Source organism: Clupea harengus, unplaced genomic scaffold (assembly GCF_900700415.2).
Source record: "Clupea harengus unplaced genomic scaffold, Ch_v2.0.2, whole genome shotgun sequence".
In the NCBI taxonomy this organism is placed as follows: domain Eukaryota; kingdom Metazoa; phylum Chordata; class Actinopteri; order Clupeiformes; family Clupeidae; genus Clupea; species Clupea harengus.
The window spans coordinates 7,501-20,000 of NW_024880212.1; the positions used below are offsets into that span (position 1 = coordinate 7,501).

The window sequence follows — 12,500 nt, forward strand, 5'->3', positions numbered from 1 at the left end:
ACAACGAGGCCAGCGAGGAGGATGTGGACCTGGAGCAGCTGTTCCGATTCCACCTGAAGGGCCTGCACGGGGTGCTGTCGAAGCTCACACACCAGGCCAACGATCTCACCCACCGCTACAAGCAGGAGATTGGCATCGCGGGCTGGGGCCAGTGAGAAGACACACACCCTCGCGTGCGTACACACTTCTACCTGCTGCTTGAACGTTCGACCATGACACTTCCGCATAGCACAACGCGGAGATGAGTCGAACTTTATTTTGTAAAAAAAACTAAGACGTTTCGCAACGAGTTCACAAAGAAAGAAGAGAACGAGAGAAGAATGAAAGACTGTTTCCAGTTCTACTCCTCCACCCTGCGTCACGATGTGACAATTGGAGCACTGTTCTCCGGGAACTCGGTGACTCCTCAAACCGCTTATGATTTGCACTGATTCCGTTGATTTCCGCTTGACAGACGACAAGCCATGGCTTATAGATAATATTTATTCATATTGATAATGTATTATGTATGTTTGAAGACTTTTGAAATATTTTTAAAATATTTCTTTTGGAGTTAGTGTGCGGAAGACTAATGTCGAATGATGCTCTAACTATGATTTAACTGACAGGCGTGAGTGTGTGTTTATGTTATTAGTGTACACTACAAGAGTGTCAGAGTATGTCTGTGTGCACTTACATGTGCTGCAGTATCTGTGTAACTGTCCGACCTCTAAACACTTCACCAATCCTGTTATGTGTAACCAATGCTCCTTTCTCTAACCATGGAAGACTTTGTAACTACTGAAGTCAGTGAATGATCACATTTGTGAATGTGTGTGTGTGTGTGTGTGTGTGTGTGTGTGTGTGTGTGTGTGTGTGTGTGTGTGTGTGTGTGTGTGTGTGTGTGTGTGTGATGTGTACGGGGATGTTCAGTGATGGCTAGTGTGTTTACATCAGCCTGTGATCTGACCCTGTGAGAGTCTATGACCTGGAACCCTCTGAGAAGCCTTTAGAACCCTCTAGAACCATGATGAGACCCACGAGACTCTAACATCACCAGTAACTTGTATGTCAAATATTGTTGATGCTGTTTGTAAATAATTTTTTCCTATGTTGTTTTTCACTGTAAATAAAAGTTTGTGAAAACAGATAACATCTTTGCTGACTATTTCTTATGGGCAATATTAGGGTTTCTAATTTGTTCTAAGATGTTCTTTAGAAAGATATAAGCCAGTATAAAACCTCAGGCATTTAGAACCAAAGGGGAACCTACTGTAACAGAAGTATCACATGTTAATCAGATCAAATATGGTGCTGTGTGTGTGTGGGCACGCACATGCTCAGACCAGAGAGAAACAGGCAGTCTCTAGTCTAAATGGATTTATTGGCATTAAAGACTTGACCATAGAGTTAACCAAAGCTGCTCTGTTGTGACCGTCCTGCAGCGCTGCATCATCAGGCTAATCAATGATCCTTGAGTAGATGAGGCTACACTCATTAGACCAGCGTTTCTCAAAGTGTGGGGCGCAGAGACGTGACAGGTGGGGCCGAATGGACGCGATGAACGGGAGATTTTTTTTTTACCCCTGATCTATGGCAATGCTTTCACGCGCCAGGTAGCGAGCGTCTTGCTCCTTTATTTATGTCAGGTGAAAATGTATGAGTGAAACAATAATACACAAGAAACGGAAAATACTTAGAAGGTATCTTAACTAAACACTGCACGTTACTATTAGATTCATTACACCAAGAATCATACCAACAACAGATTACAGCACAGCTGTCTAATAAGTGCTAACGTTAGCCACCAACGGAGTTATGAATGAATGGTGTGCTAACGGTCACATATTAGAACGTATCTAAATGAATAATAATTACATTTTACGTTTCAACGAACTAACACAGTTCATAGAATTTAAAGATAGGTCACTTAAACATATTTATCACAGTGTGAGACAGCGAAAAAACGTAGTCATTGTTTTCGAGGGTGTGCGGGAAAGTATAATTGAATAGAGGCTTACTAGATATGTGCGTTACTAACTGTCACAGTTGTTCCTTATCCCACGAGTATGATGTCAGAGTAAAAGTCAGTCAACAGAAAGAAATACACAACTGTGTGCGTGTAGGGATGGATTACCGCCCATGAGCTCAGGGGGGCCCTAAACCAGAGCCTCTGCGTGAAGTCGCTGTTATTAACTTAGCTTGCTGTCAATTGTTTTTAGACTTTGTATTTGTTAGTATCAGAGGTGGCTTAAATATATCTCTTATTTGTGGTTGGAAGCGGTGTATTTTGTTACACGTCCTGACCCATGGTTTCATAATCCGTCCATGTGTGCGTGTCCATAACAACAATACACTACAACATGAAACATGAAATCACTCCAAGCAATATACATTTGCTGACCTAAATAAGATGATATTTGTTAATACTTGAGGTTATTTCAATAATTGACTATTTTAAGCTCGGCCTAACATTTTATGGGAGCGATGAGGGACAGGTGGGGCTTGAAAAGGCTCCCTTGTTCAAAGTGGGGAATCACAGAAAAAGTTTGAGAACCTCTGCATTAGACTGATCCTGGAGTAGGCTACACTCATTAGACTGGAGTAGGCTACACTCATTAGACTGGAGTAGGCTACACTCATTAGACTGGAGTAGGCTACACTCATTAGACTGGAGTAGGCTACACTCATTAGACTGGAGTAGACTACACTCATTAGACTGGAGTAGACTACACTCATTAGACTGGAGTAGGCTACACTCATTAGACTGACCCTGGAGTAGGCTACACTCATTAGACTGACCCTGGAGAAGGCTACACTCATTAGGGGAATCATAGTCAGTGCTGTTGATCAAAGTGTCTACTGTAAACACGAGAGCTGTCCTAACTGATTCCCTGCACCAGGCCCAGCCCCATTCAGTCGCAGCATCAGATCAAATGAAGTGTGGTGGTCAGTATAGCTAGGCTAACAGGCTAAACAGAGTATAGTTGAAGTGTGGTGGTAAGTATAGCAAGGCTAACAGGCTAAACAGAGTATAGTTGAAGTGTGGTGGTCAGTGTAGCTAGGCTAACAGGCTAAACAGAGTATAGTTGAAGTGTGGTGGTCAGTGTAGCTAGGCTAACAGGCTAAACAGAGTATAGTTGAAGTGTGGTGGTCAGTGTAGCTAGGCTAACAGGCTAAACAGAGTATAGTTGAAAAGTCAATGGGTGGGATTCTTTATGCCTCTAGTAGGCCTGTTATTGTCATCACCGATAATAATTAAGACCTTTGTCAGGTTTTTAATGGCACACACGACACACTGGAACACACACGTGCATATATGGAGGCGACACAGGACACACACACACACACACACACACGCAGGTAGGCCTGAGGTCGCGGTTAATTTATTTTCTGCTTTTTTCCCATCCTGGACCGTCCTTCCTCAAGGACCCGCCAGGAGCAGTGGGCAGCTTGTAGCGCCCGGGGACCAAGTGAAGTGAACTGTCCATCTTTGGTCAGGGATGGACATGTGTTCTGTTATTTTGCATGTTTTTTCTGTGGGGATGTCAGTTATATTCCATTAGAGATGTCTTATTGTTCTATTATTCTAGTTCTATTCCATTAGAAATGTCTTATTGTTATATTATTCTATTATTCTAGTTCTATTCCATTAGAAATGTCTTATTGCTATATTATTCTAGTTGTATTCCATTAGAAATGTCTTCTTGTTATATTATTCTAGTTCTATTCCATTAGAGATGTCTTATTGTCCTATTATTCTAGTTCTATTCCATTAGAGATGTCTTATTGTTTTATTATTCTAGTTCTATTCCATTAGAGATGTCTTATTGTTCTATTATTCTAGTTCTTCCCTGTTTATGAGCTGCCAATAGGCCTGTGTTTTAGACTGTATTGTTTTGGATTGTATTGTGTGTGTGTGTGTGTGTGTGTGTGTGTGTGTTGTGTGTGTGTGTGTGTGTGTGTGTGTGTGTGTGTGTGTGTGTGTGTGTGTGTGGTGTGTGTGTGTGTGTGAGTGTGTTTGTGTGTTCTCTGGACCTGAGCTCCATCTGTTATGGTTTGACTCTGAGTTCCTATAGATAAGAAGTGGTGTATGTGTGTTTGGTTGTGTGTGTGTTCGTGTGTGTGTGTGTGTGAGAGTGTCATGTGTTGTTATTCTGCAGAGAAACTGCAGCCGTACATTAGCAATGATTACAGTGTATGGTCTTAGATAGGAAGTGATGTGTGTGTGTGTGTGTGTGTGTGTGTGTGTATATGTTGTGTGTGTGTGTGTGTGTGTGTGTGTGTGTGTGTGTGTGTGTGTGTGTGAGAGTCTTATGTGTTGTTATTCTGCAGAGAAAATGCCTGTTATTGTCATCACCGATGTCATTTATATTCCATTAGAGATGTCTTATTGTTCTATTAATCTAGTTCTATTCCATTAGAGATGTCTTATTGTTCTATTAATCTAGTTCTATTCCATTAGAAATGTCTTATTGTTCTATTATTCTAGTTCTATTCCATTAGAGATGTCTTATTGTTTTATTATTCTAGTTCTATTCCATTAGAGATGTCTTATTGTTCTATTATTCTAGTTCTATTCCATTAGAGATGTCTTATTGTTCTATTATTCTAGTTCTATTCCATTAGAGATGTCTTATTGTTTTATTATTCTAGTTCTATTCCATTAGAGATGTCTTATTGTCCTATTATTCTAGTTCTTCCCTGTTTATGAGCTGCCAATAGGCCTGTGTTTTAGACTGTATTGTTTTGGATTGTATTGTGTGTGTGTGTGTGTGTGTGTGTGTGTGTGAGAGTGTGTGTTTGGTTGTGTGTGTGAGAGTGTGTGTGTGTGTGTGAGAGAGTCTCATGTGTTGTTATTCTGCAGAGAAACTGCAGCCGTACATTAGCAATGATTACAGTGTATGGTCTTAGATAGGAAGTGGTGTGTGTGTGTGTGTGTGTGTGTGTGTGTGTGTGTGTGTGTGTGTGTGTGTGTGTTTCGGATGCGTTAGTTATTACTGTCTGTGGGCATAGATAGGATGTGAGGTTGGAAGATAATAAACAGGTACAGTCCAACACCAGGACACAGATTGTGGTGATTGCCCTGTTTGTGTGTGTGTGTGTGTGTGTGTGTGTTTGCGCCTATATGTGAGAGAGAGCATGGGTAAGAATGTTGAGGTGTGTTGTTATACTTTGTGTGTGTGTGCATGCGTGGGCTTATGCTGCATGTGTTTATGGTATTTGGTTAAATGTGTATATGTGCAGATTCATTTGTTCACTACAGTTGTTGTTGTTGTTGTTGTTGTTTACATTCAGTGCGCTCCACAGATTCTACAGTGTGTGTGTGTGTGTGTGTGTGTGTGTGTGTGTGTGTGTTTGTGTAGTTGGTGCATATTAAGAGCATACTCTCTCTCTCTCTCTCTCTCTATGTGTGTGTGTGTGTGTGTGTGTGTGTGTGTACTTGTGTAGTTGGTGCATAAGAGCATACTCTCTCTCTCTCTCTCTGTGTGTGTGTGTGTGTGCGTGTATGTGTGTGTGTGTGTGTGTGTGTGTGTGTGTGTGTTTGTGTAGTTGGTGCATAAGAGCATACTCTCTGTGTGTGTGTGTGTGTGTGTGTGTGCTTGTGTATACATCGGCACTCCCTCACGGTTACCATTGTTTCTGAAGAGGGAGATATTAACAAACCATTTCACCTGAAAGCTGAAACTTCTCAGGAAATGTTTTGAAACCTCTCTCCCTCCGTCTGCCCCGCCCCCACCCCCAACACACCCCCTCCTGTCTCCCGTCTCACTGACCGAGGAAAGTGGAATTTCAGTCACGCCCTCGCCTCGAAACCACCTGGGCTATAAAGCCAGCGCGAGAGGCACAGGTAGCCAGCACACGCCGAAGAGTAACACGGGAGGAAAGAGCACGAGACTCCCCCTAAACGAAGCGAAGACTCTGCACATCTGAAACTAGAGCCTGACAGGACGAGTCACTTTACCCGTCGAATTTCTCCTGTCTGCTAAACTTGAATACGTTCGCTTTTATTTCTTCTGCTACGTTTGAGAACGACACACAGTCGGTCAAAATGATGCAAATGGTCGAAACCTACACGCAGAAGAACTCTCTGCTGAACGCCATGAATGGCTTCATCGGCGCCGTGAACAACATGGACCAGACGGTGATGGTTCCCAGCCTGCTCCGCGACGTGCCACTGGAGCACGAGAAGGAGCAGGAGGAGCGCTCAACCGGGAACTACCTGCGGGACGCCGAGGTGGACATGTTCGGCTACTACACGCAGCTCAAGGCCATCCGCAACGACATCCAGTGGGGAGCCCTGGGCCGCGCCGAGGAGATGCGACGCAAAGAGAAGGAGAGCCTGGCACAAGAAGCCACACGCGCCAATGACAACGAGGCCAGCGAGGAGGAGCAGGTGGACCTGGAGCAGCTGTTCCGATTCCACCTGAAGGGCCTGCACGGCGTGCTGTCGAAGCTCACACACCAGGCCAACGATCTCACCCACCGCTACAAGCAGGAGATTGGCATCGCGGGCTGGGGCCAGTGAGAAGAAGACACCCTCCTCGCGTGCGTGCACACTTCTACCTGCTGCTGCCTGAACGTTCGACCATGACACTTCCGCATAGCACAACGCGGAGATGAGTCGAACTTTATTTTGTAAAAAAAACTAAGACGTTTCGCAACGAGTTCACAAAGAAAGAAGAGAACGAGAGAAGAATGAAAGACTGTTTCCAGTTCTACTCCTCCACCCTGCGTCACGATGTGACAATTGGAACACTGTTCTCCGGGAACTCGGTGACTCCTCAAACCGTTTATGATTTGCACTGATTCCGTTGATTTCCGCTTGACAGACGACAAGCCATGGCTTATAGATAATATTTATTCATATTGATAATGTATTATGTATGTTTGAAGACTTTTGAAATATTTTTAAAATATTTCTTTTGGAGTTAGTGTGCGGAAGACTAATGTCGAATGATGCTCTAACTATGATTTAACTGACAGGCGTGAGTGTGTGTTTATGTAATTAGTGTACACTACAAGAGTGTCAGAGTATGTCTGTGTGCACTTACATGTGCTGCAGTATCTGTGTAACTGTCCGACCTCTAAACACTTCACCAATCCTGTTATGTGTAACCAATGCTCCTTCCTCTAACCATGGAAGACTTTGTAACTACTGAAGTCAGTGAATGATCACATTTGTGTGTGTGTGTGTGTGTGTGTGTGTGTGTGTGTGATGTCTACGGGGTGTGTGTTAAGTGATGGCTAGTGTGTTTACATCAGCCTGTGATCTGACCCTGTGAGAGTCTATGACCTGGAACCCTCTGAGAAGCCTTTAGAACCCTTTAGAACCATGATGAGACCCATGAGACTCTAACATCACCAGTAACTTGTATGTCAAATATTGTTGATGCTGTTTGTAAATAATTTTTTTTCTATGTTGTTTTTCACTGTAAATAAAAGTTTGTGAAAACCGATATCATCTTTGCTGACTATTTCTTATGGGCAATATTAGGGTTTCAAATTTGTTCTAAGATCAGAATCAGAATCGTAGGGTTTGCACCTACCTGGAATTTGTTCTGGTGTATAGGTGCATACAGTGAACGTAAAACATACAAACACAATAAGTACTACAATACAAAAAAGCAGTGCAAGAGTGCAAAAGTGGATGTGCAATGTGCAGTGTGCAATGTAGTGTGTCACAGGCTTGAGGTGTGGGGGCGGGATAAGTGACCACGTCAGGTGGGGGTCCCGGGCCTTGTTGATAAGGCCAACGGCAGCCGTGAAGATGCTGGTGTGTGCATCTGCATCTGTGCATCTGTGTGTGTATGTGTGTGTGTGTATATATGTCTGTGTGTGTGTATGTATATGTGTATGTGTGTGTATGTATGTATGTGTGTGTGTGTGTGTGTGTGTATGTGTGTGTGTGTGTGTGTGTGTGTGTGTGCGTGCGTGTGTTTGTGTGTGTGTGTGTGTGTGATCAGGGGCACTGCTGCCATCTAAAAATATAGTGGAGTCTGTGCACATGCCAGCAAAGAGAGACGTCTTGCGCAGCGACCTCTCTCTCTCTCTCTCTCTCTCTCTCTCTCTCTCTCTCTCTCTCTCTCTCTCTCTGTGTGTGTCTGTGTGTCTTTAATTATCACTCCCTTTGGTCTAACAGTGAGGTCTTTGTGCACATTGGAGAATGTGTGTGTGTATATGTATATATGTGTTCATGTGTGTGTGTGTCTGTATGTGTGTGTGTGAGTCTGTGCATACAAGAGGTTGCAGCCACAAAGATTGAATGATAATCCTCTATGGTCTCAGATGGGAAGTAATGTGTTTATACGTGTGTGTGTGTGAATGTGTGTGTGTGTATGTGTGCAGTGTATGTGTCTTATGTGTGAGTGTGTTTGTGTGTGTATGTGTGTGTGTGTGTGTGTGTGTGTGTGTGTGTGTGTTTCTGATGCGTTAGTTATTACTGTCTGTGGTCATAGATAGGAAGTCAGGTTGGAAGATAATAAACAGGTACAGTGGATTGCCCTGTTTTTCTGTTTGTGTGTGTGTGTGTGTGTGTGTGTGTGTGTGTGTGTTTGCACCTATATGTGAGAGAGAGCATGGGTAAGAATGTTGAGGTGTGTTGTTATACTTTGTGTGTGTGTGCATGTGTGGGCTTATGCTGCATGTGTTTATGGTATTTGGTTAAATGTGTTTATGTGCAGATTAATTGTTCAGTATTGTTCCAGTACACAGATTGTGGTGATTGCCCTGTTTTTCTCTCTCTCTCTCTGTGTGTGTATGTGTGTGTGTGTTTGTGTGTGTGTGTGTGTGTGTGTGTGTGTGTGGTTGGTGCATAAGAGCATACTCTCTCTCTCTCTCTCTCTGTGTGTGTGTGTGTGTGTGTGTGTGTGTGTGTGTGTGCTTGTGTAGTTAATGCATAAGAGCATACTCTCTCTCTCTCTCTGTGTGTGTGTGTGTGCTTGTGTAGTTAATGCATACGAGCATACTCTCTCTCTCTCTCTCTCTGTGTGTGTGTGTGTGTGTGTGTGTGTGCTTGTGTATACATTGGCACTCCCTCACGGTTACCATTGTTTCTGAAGAGGAAGATATTAACAAACCATTTCACCTGAAAGCTGAAACTTCTCAGGGAAATGTTTTGAAACCTCTCTCCCTCCGTCTGCCCCGCCCCCCTAACACACCCCCTCCTGTCTCTAAGGTGTGTGTGTGTGTGTGTGCAATTCTATCCCTGAGAGTTCACTGACCTAAGAAAGTGGAATGTTTTCAAAAACTTCCGGCCTGATAAGAACATTCTGTTTTTCTATCTGATTTAGGCCTACCAGAAGCGTTACTAACACACACACACACACACACACACACACCACACACTCCAAGGAGTTGTGAGAAATGTAGTTTTATACAGAACAAAAATCTCTGATAAAGCGAGGTCGATGTATTATGCGTTTCAGTGCCACATGTTCCTCTTGAGGCACTGTAGTTGCACGGAGCCAGCAGCCTAGCATGTGATTCCACATGATGAAAGGATGGTGTAAACACCGTTGTGTCAGTTGTAGCAAAGTTAGAAGTAAAAATGGAAAACGAAAGCTCCACCTTGCCCACTAATGTTAGCACTCGCTGCACTTTCTTCAACACAGACCCTGACGACTACCACTGTGTAAGTAGGTCATCACGAAAAGTGTTTGTGTCTCGCAAGCTGCTTGCAGTAAACGTAGCTAACGGTCCAACTAGCTAGCAAAAGCTTCCAAATGAAGTTTCACAGAGGATGCCGATAGTAAAACCTGGTAAAGCGTTCTGGCAACAGCTTTTATTCACGGCAAATACAAACGTAGCAACTTTTTTAGGTGTCATTTTGAAGAGCGTCGACTTTGTTAATTGGAATGAAATGCTTGCTATTAAAGTGGGGGCATTATTAGCTGGCCAACTAGCGGACACACCTTTGTGGTATTGTGGTCTATGACACTGGGGGAAGGAACGCGATTATTATTTCGCTAACTTGGCTCCGGAATTTCATGTACTGATCATGACCTAATTTTTGCCGTCAGCATCGGCTTCACTTTACAGGAAACTTAAATCGCGAAGCATGGAAAACATGTCAACATTATTTGTGGTTTTCCAGCGAGGAAAAGACCCAGCCATGCAAATCTACTTTGCTCTTCGTGACACTTTCCAGTTCCGTAAACGCCTTACGAAGGCTATATCTGCCTCACAGAGACTTATTAGGATTTATTAACACTTCCTGACACGCATGGGCTCGAGGCAGGTATGTGTCCCTTCGGCGGCATTGCCTTCTGGCGGTATAGACTTGTTTGTGAACTTGCCCGTCAACATTTCTGTCACGCCCATCACAACCCAGGGCTGGGCAGCTGCTTTGAGCCGTTGACAGTCGGTATCTGAAGCGGAAGAGTTACCGGGCCATAGCTTGCCTGAGGCAGATAGCGAGCGGAGATTCCCTGCTGATAAAGCGATTTGTTTTGTAAGCAAAACAAAAGGCCTTAGTCGCCAAGGCCACCCTTCACACATCTGCTGTTCTCGTTTGTGTTTTTGTTGGACTGATGTGTACAGTCGTCTTAAGAGAGCGACCAGTGCAGTATCTGTGTCCCAGTGTCCGTGTCCGTGTCCGCCCCCCCCCCCCCCCCCCTCACTGAAACTCCTTTAGAAGCATCACTGAAACACACACACAGATCACTGAACAGCATCCTGTTTCTCTAACCTTAATTGACAGCAGTGTACACTGAAGTCCGATGTGCAGATTTGTGTTTGAGTGAACTGTGTTTAACATGCACACACCCTACGCACACACACACCCTACACACATGCACACACCCGAGACACACACACACACACACACACACACACACACTGAACTCTGATGTGCAGATTTGTGTGAGTGAACTGTGTTGGGGCTGCACATTCAACATGTAGGCCGCTCTGCAGAGTTCTTAGCCAGCCGGCCTCTTTTCTTCAGAAGGAGTAGAACTATTATATTCCTATCTACCCCAGCACAAGGGGTATGTATTCCTATCTACCCCAGCACAAGGGGTATCTGAGCATTGTTGTTCCGGAAGCAGTTATTATTAGTGCCAGAGGCCTGAATGAGTGTATTGGTCTGAAATGACCAACACACATCCTGAGCTTAGTCCATCAGTAACAGAGCCAGTGTGTGTGTGTGTGTGTGTGTGTGTGTGTGTGTGTGTGTCTCTAGGGTGTGTGTGTGTAGGGTGTGTGTGTGTGTGTGTCTCTCGAGGGTGTGTGTGTCTCTAGGGTTTGTATTGGTCTGAAATGACCGGCACACATCCTGAGTTTAGTCCATCAGTAACAGAGCCATTGTCAGAGTGTGTAAGAAGGCCTAAGATCCAAACCTTAGGTGTGTGTGTGTGTGTGTGCGTATGTGTGTGTGTAGGGTGTGTGTGTGTGTGTGTAGGGTGTCTATGGATGTTTGTTTATGCTTGCATGCACACAGATGTGGCGTACTGAGATCCAGGGATGTTCACCTTGAGCCAAATGGCCCTTTGTTCTCTGTGTATGATCTCCAAATCCTCTTTGTAATTAAAGTCCTGTGTGGGTGTGTGTGTGTGTGTGTGTGCACTTTCGGTCGGATTGATCTTTGCCTTTTGAGCCACTGAGAGAAAGAATGCTTCTCTTACTTGGAATGACACAAAACCTGTGCATGCATAACACGCAAACACACACACACTCACATGCACACACACTCACATACACTCACATGCAAACGCATACGCAAACACACACACACACTCACATGCACTCACACTCACATACACTCACACTCACATACACTCACATGCAAACACACACACACTCACATGCACACACACTTACTTGCACACACACACACAAACACACACTCACAAGCACACACACTCGCATGCACACACACTCGCATGCACACACACTCGCATGCACACACACTCGCATGCACACACACTCGCATGCACACACACTCACATGCACACACACTCACATGCACACACACTCACATGCACACACACACACAAACACACTCACATGTACATGCACACACACTCACACACAAACACATACACTCATACACACAAACACGCACAGAAATACACACACACTTGCGCAAGCACCTGCTACACCCCCCCCCCGCACACTCCCCTACACCCTCATACACACTCACTCACATACACAGATACACACACACACACATCTGAATGTCTTCCTTCTAATTATATATATATATATGTGTGTGTGTGTGTGTGTTTGCAGGATGTCATTTTGACAGTTAAGAGAGCCACAGGGACCTTTTCACTGATTGGATGGTGAGTACCCTGGCCTGTCGCCATAGAAACCGCTGCTGGGTCAGAGGTCATGAAGGCCATGACTTTGGTGTCATGTAGATGTGTTCTGACCTCTCCATGTTCTGACCTTTGACCTTGCTCTCTCCGGCAAAAACTGGGGGTGGTAACATTGGGGGGGGTGGGGGGTTGGCGAGGGGCAATAAGTCAGGACTGCCTCTTCACCCCCGGGTTGTAGGGTGCCCTCCTCCGCACACGCTG

At 44.5% G+C, this 12,500-nt stretch overlaps 3 protein-coding genes across 5 annotated transcripts in view; all 3 read left to right on the forward strand.

Annotated features, from left to right (window-relative positions):
• The window catches only part of mid1ip1a (MID1 interacting protein 1a), a 2,151-nt gene extending 1,025 nt beyond the window's left edge, over window positions 1–1,126 (forward strand). The window contains exon 2 of the mRNA XM_042706259.1: window positions 1–1,126. This exon is cut by the window's left edge and continues 706 nt beyond it. Within this exon, the coding sequence (XP_042562193.1) occupies window positions 1–155 (155 nt within the window). The 3' untranslated portion in view covers window positions 156–1,126.
• A 4,676-nt stretch (window positions 1,127–5,802) lies between these two features.
• The window catches only part of LOC122131610 (mid1-interacting protein 1A-like), an 8,745-nt gene continuing 2,047 nt past the window's right edge, over window positions 5,803–12,500 (forward strand). The window contains exons 1-2 of one of the 3 annotated variants that reach the window (XR_006152106.1): window positions 5,803–7,165; window positions 8,443–8,445. Coding sequence is in view for 1 of the 3 variants with exons in the window: in XM_042706260.1 (XP_042562194.1) it covers window positions 6,032–6,508 (477 nt within the window). In the remaining 2 variants the exon portion in view is untranslated. Of the gene's footprint in view, window positions 7,440–8,442; window positions 8,446–9,157; window positions 9,178–12,500 lie in introns of those variants that run through there. The other 2 variants (XR_006152105.1, XM_042706260.1) reach the window with 2 other exon arrangements.
• The window catches only part of si:dkey-100n23.5, a gene marked incomplete at its 3' end in the record, with an annotated part of 4,243 nt that continues 1,139 nt past the window's right edge, over window positions 9,397–12,500 (forward strand). Inside the window, exons 1-2 of the mRNA XM_042706261.1 lie at window positions 9,397–9,613; window positions 12,211–12,263. Of these exons, the coding sequence (XP_042562195.1) occupies window positions 9,530–9,613; window positions 12,211–12,263 (137 nt within the window). The remainder of the gene's footprint in view (window positions 9,614–12,210; window positions 12,264–12,500) is intronic.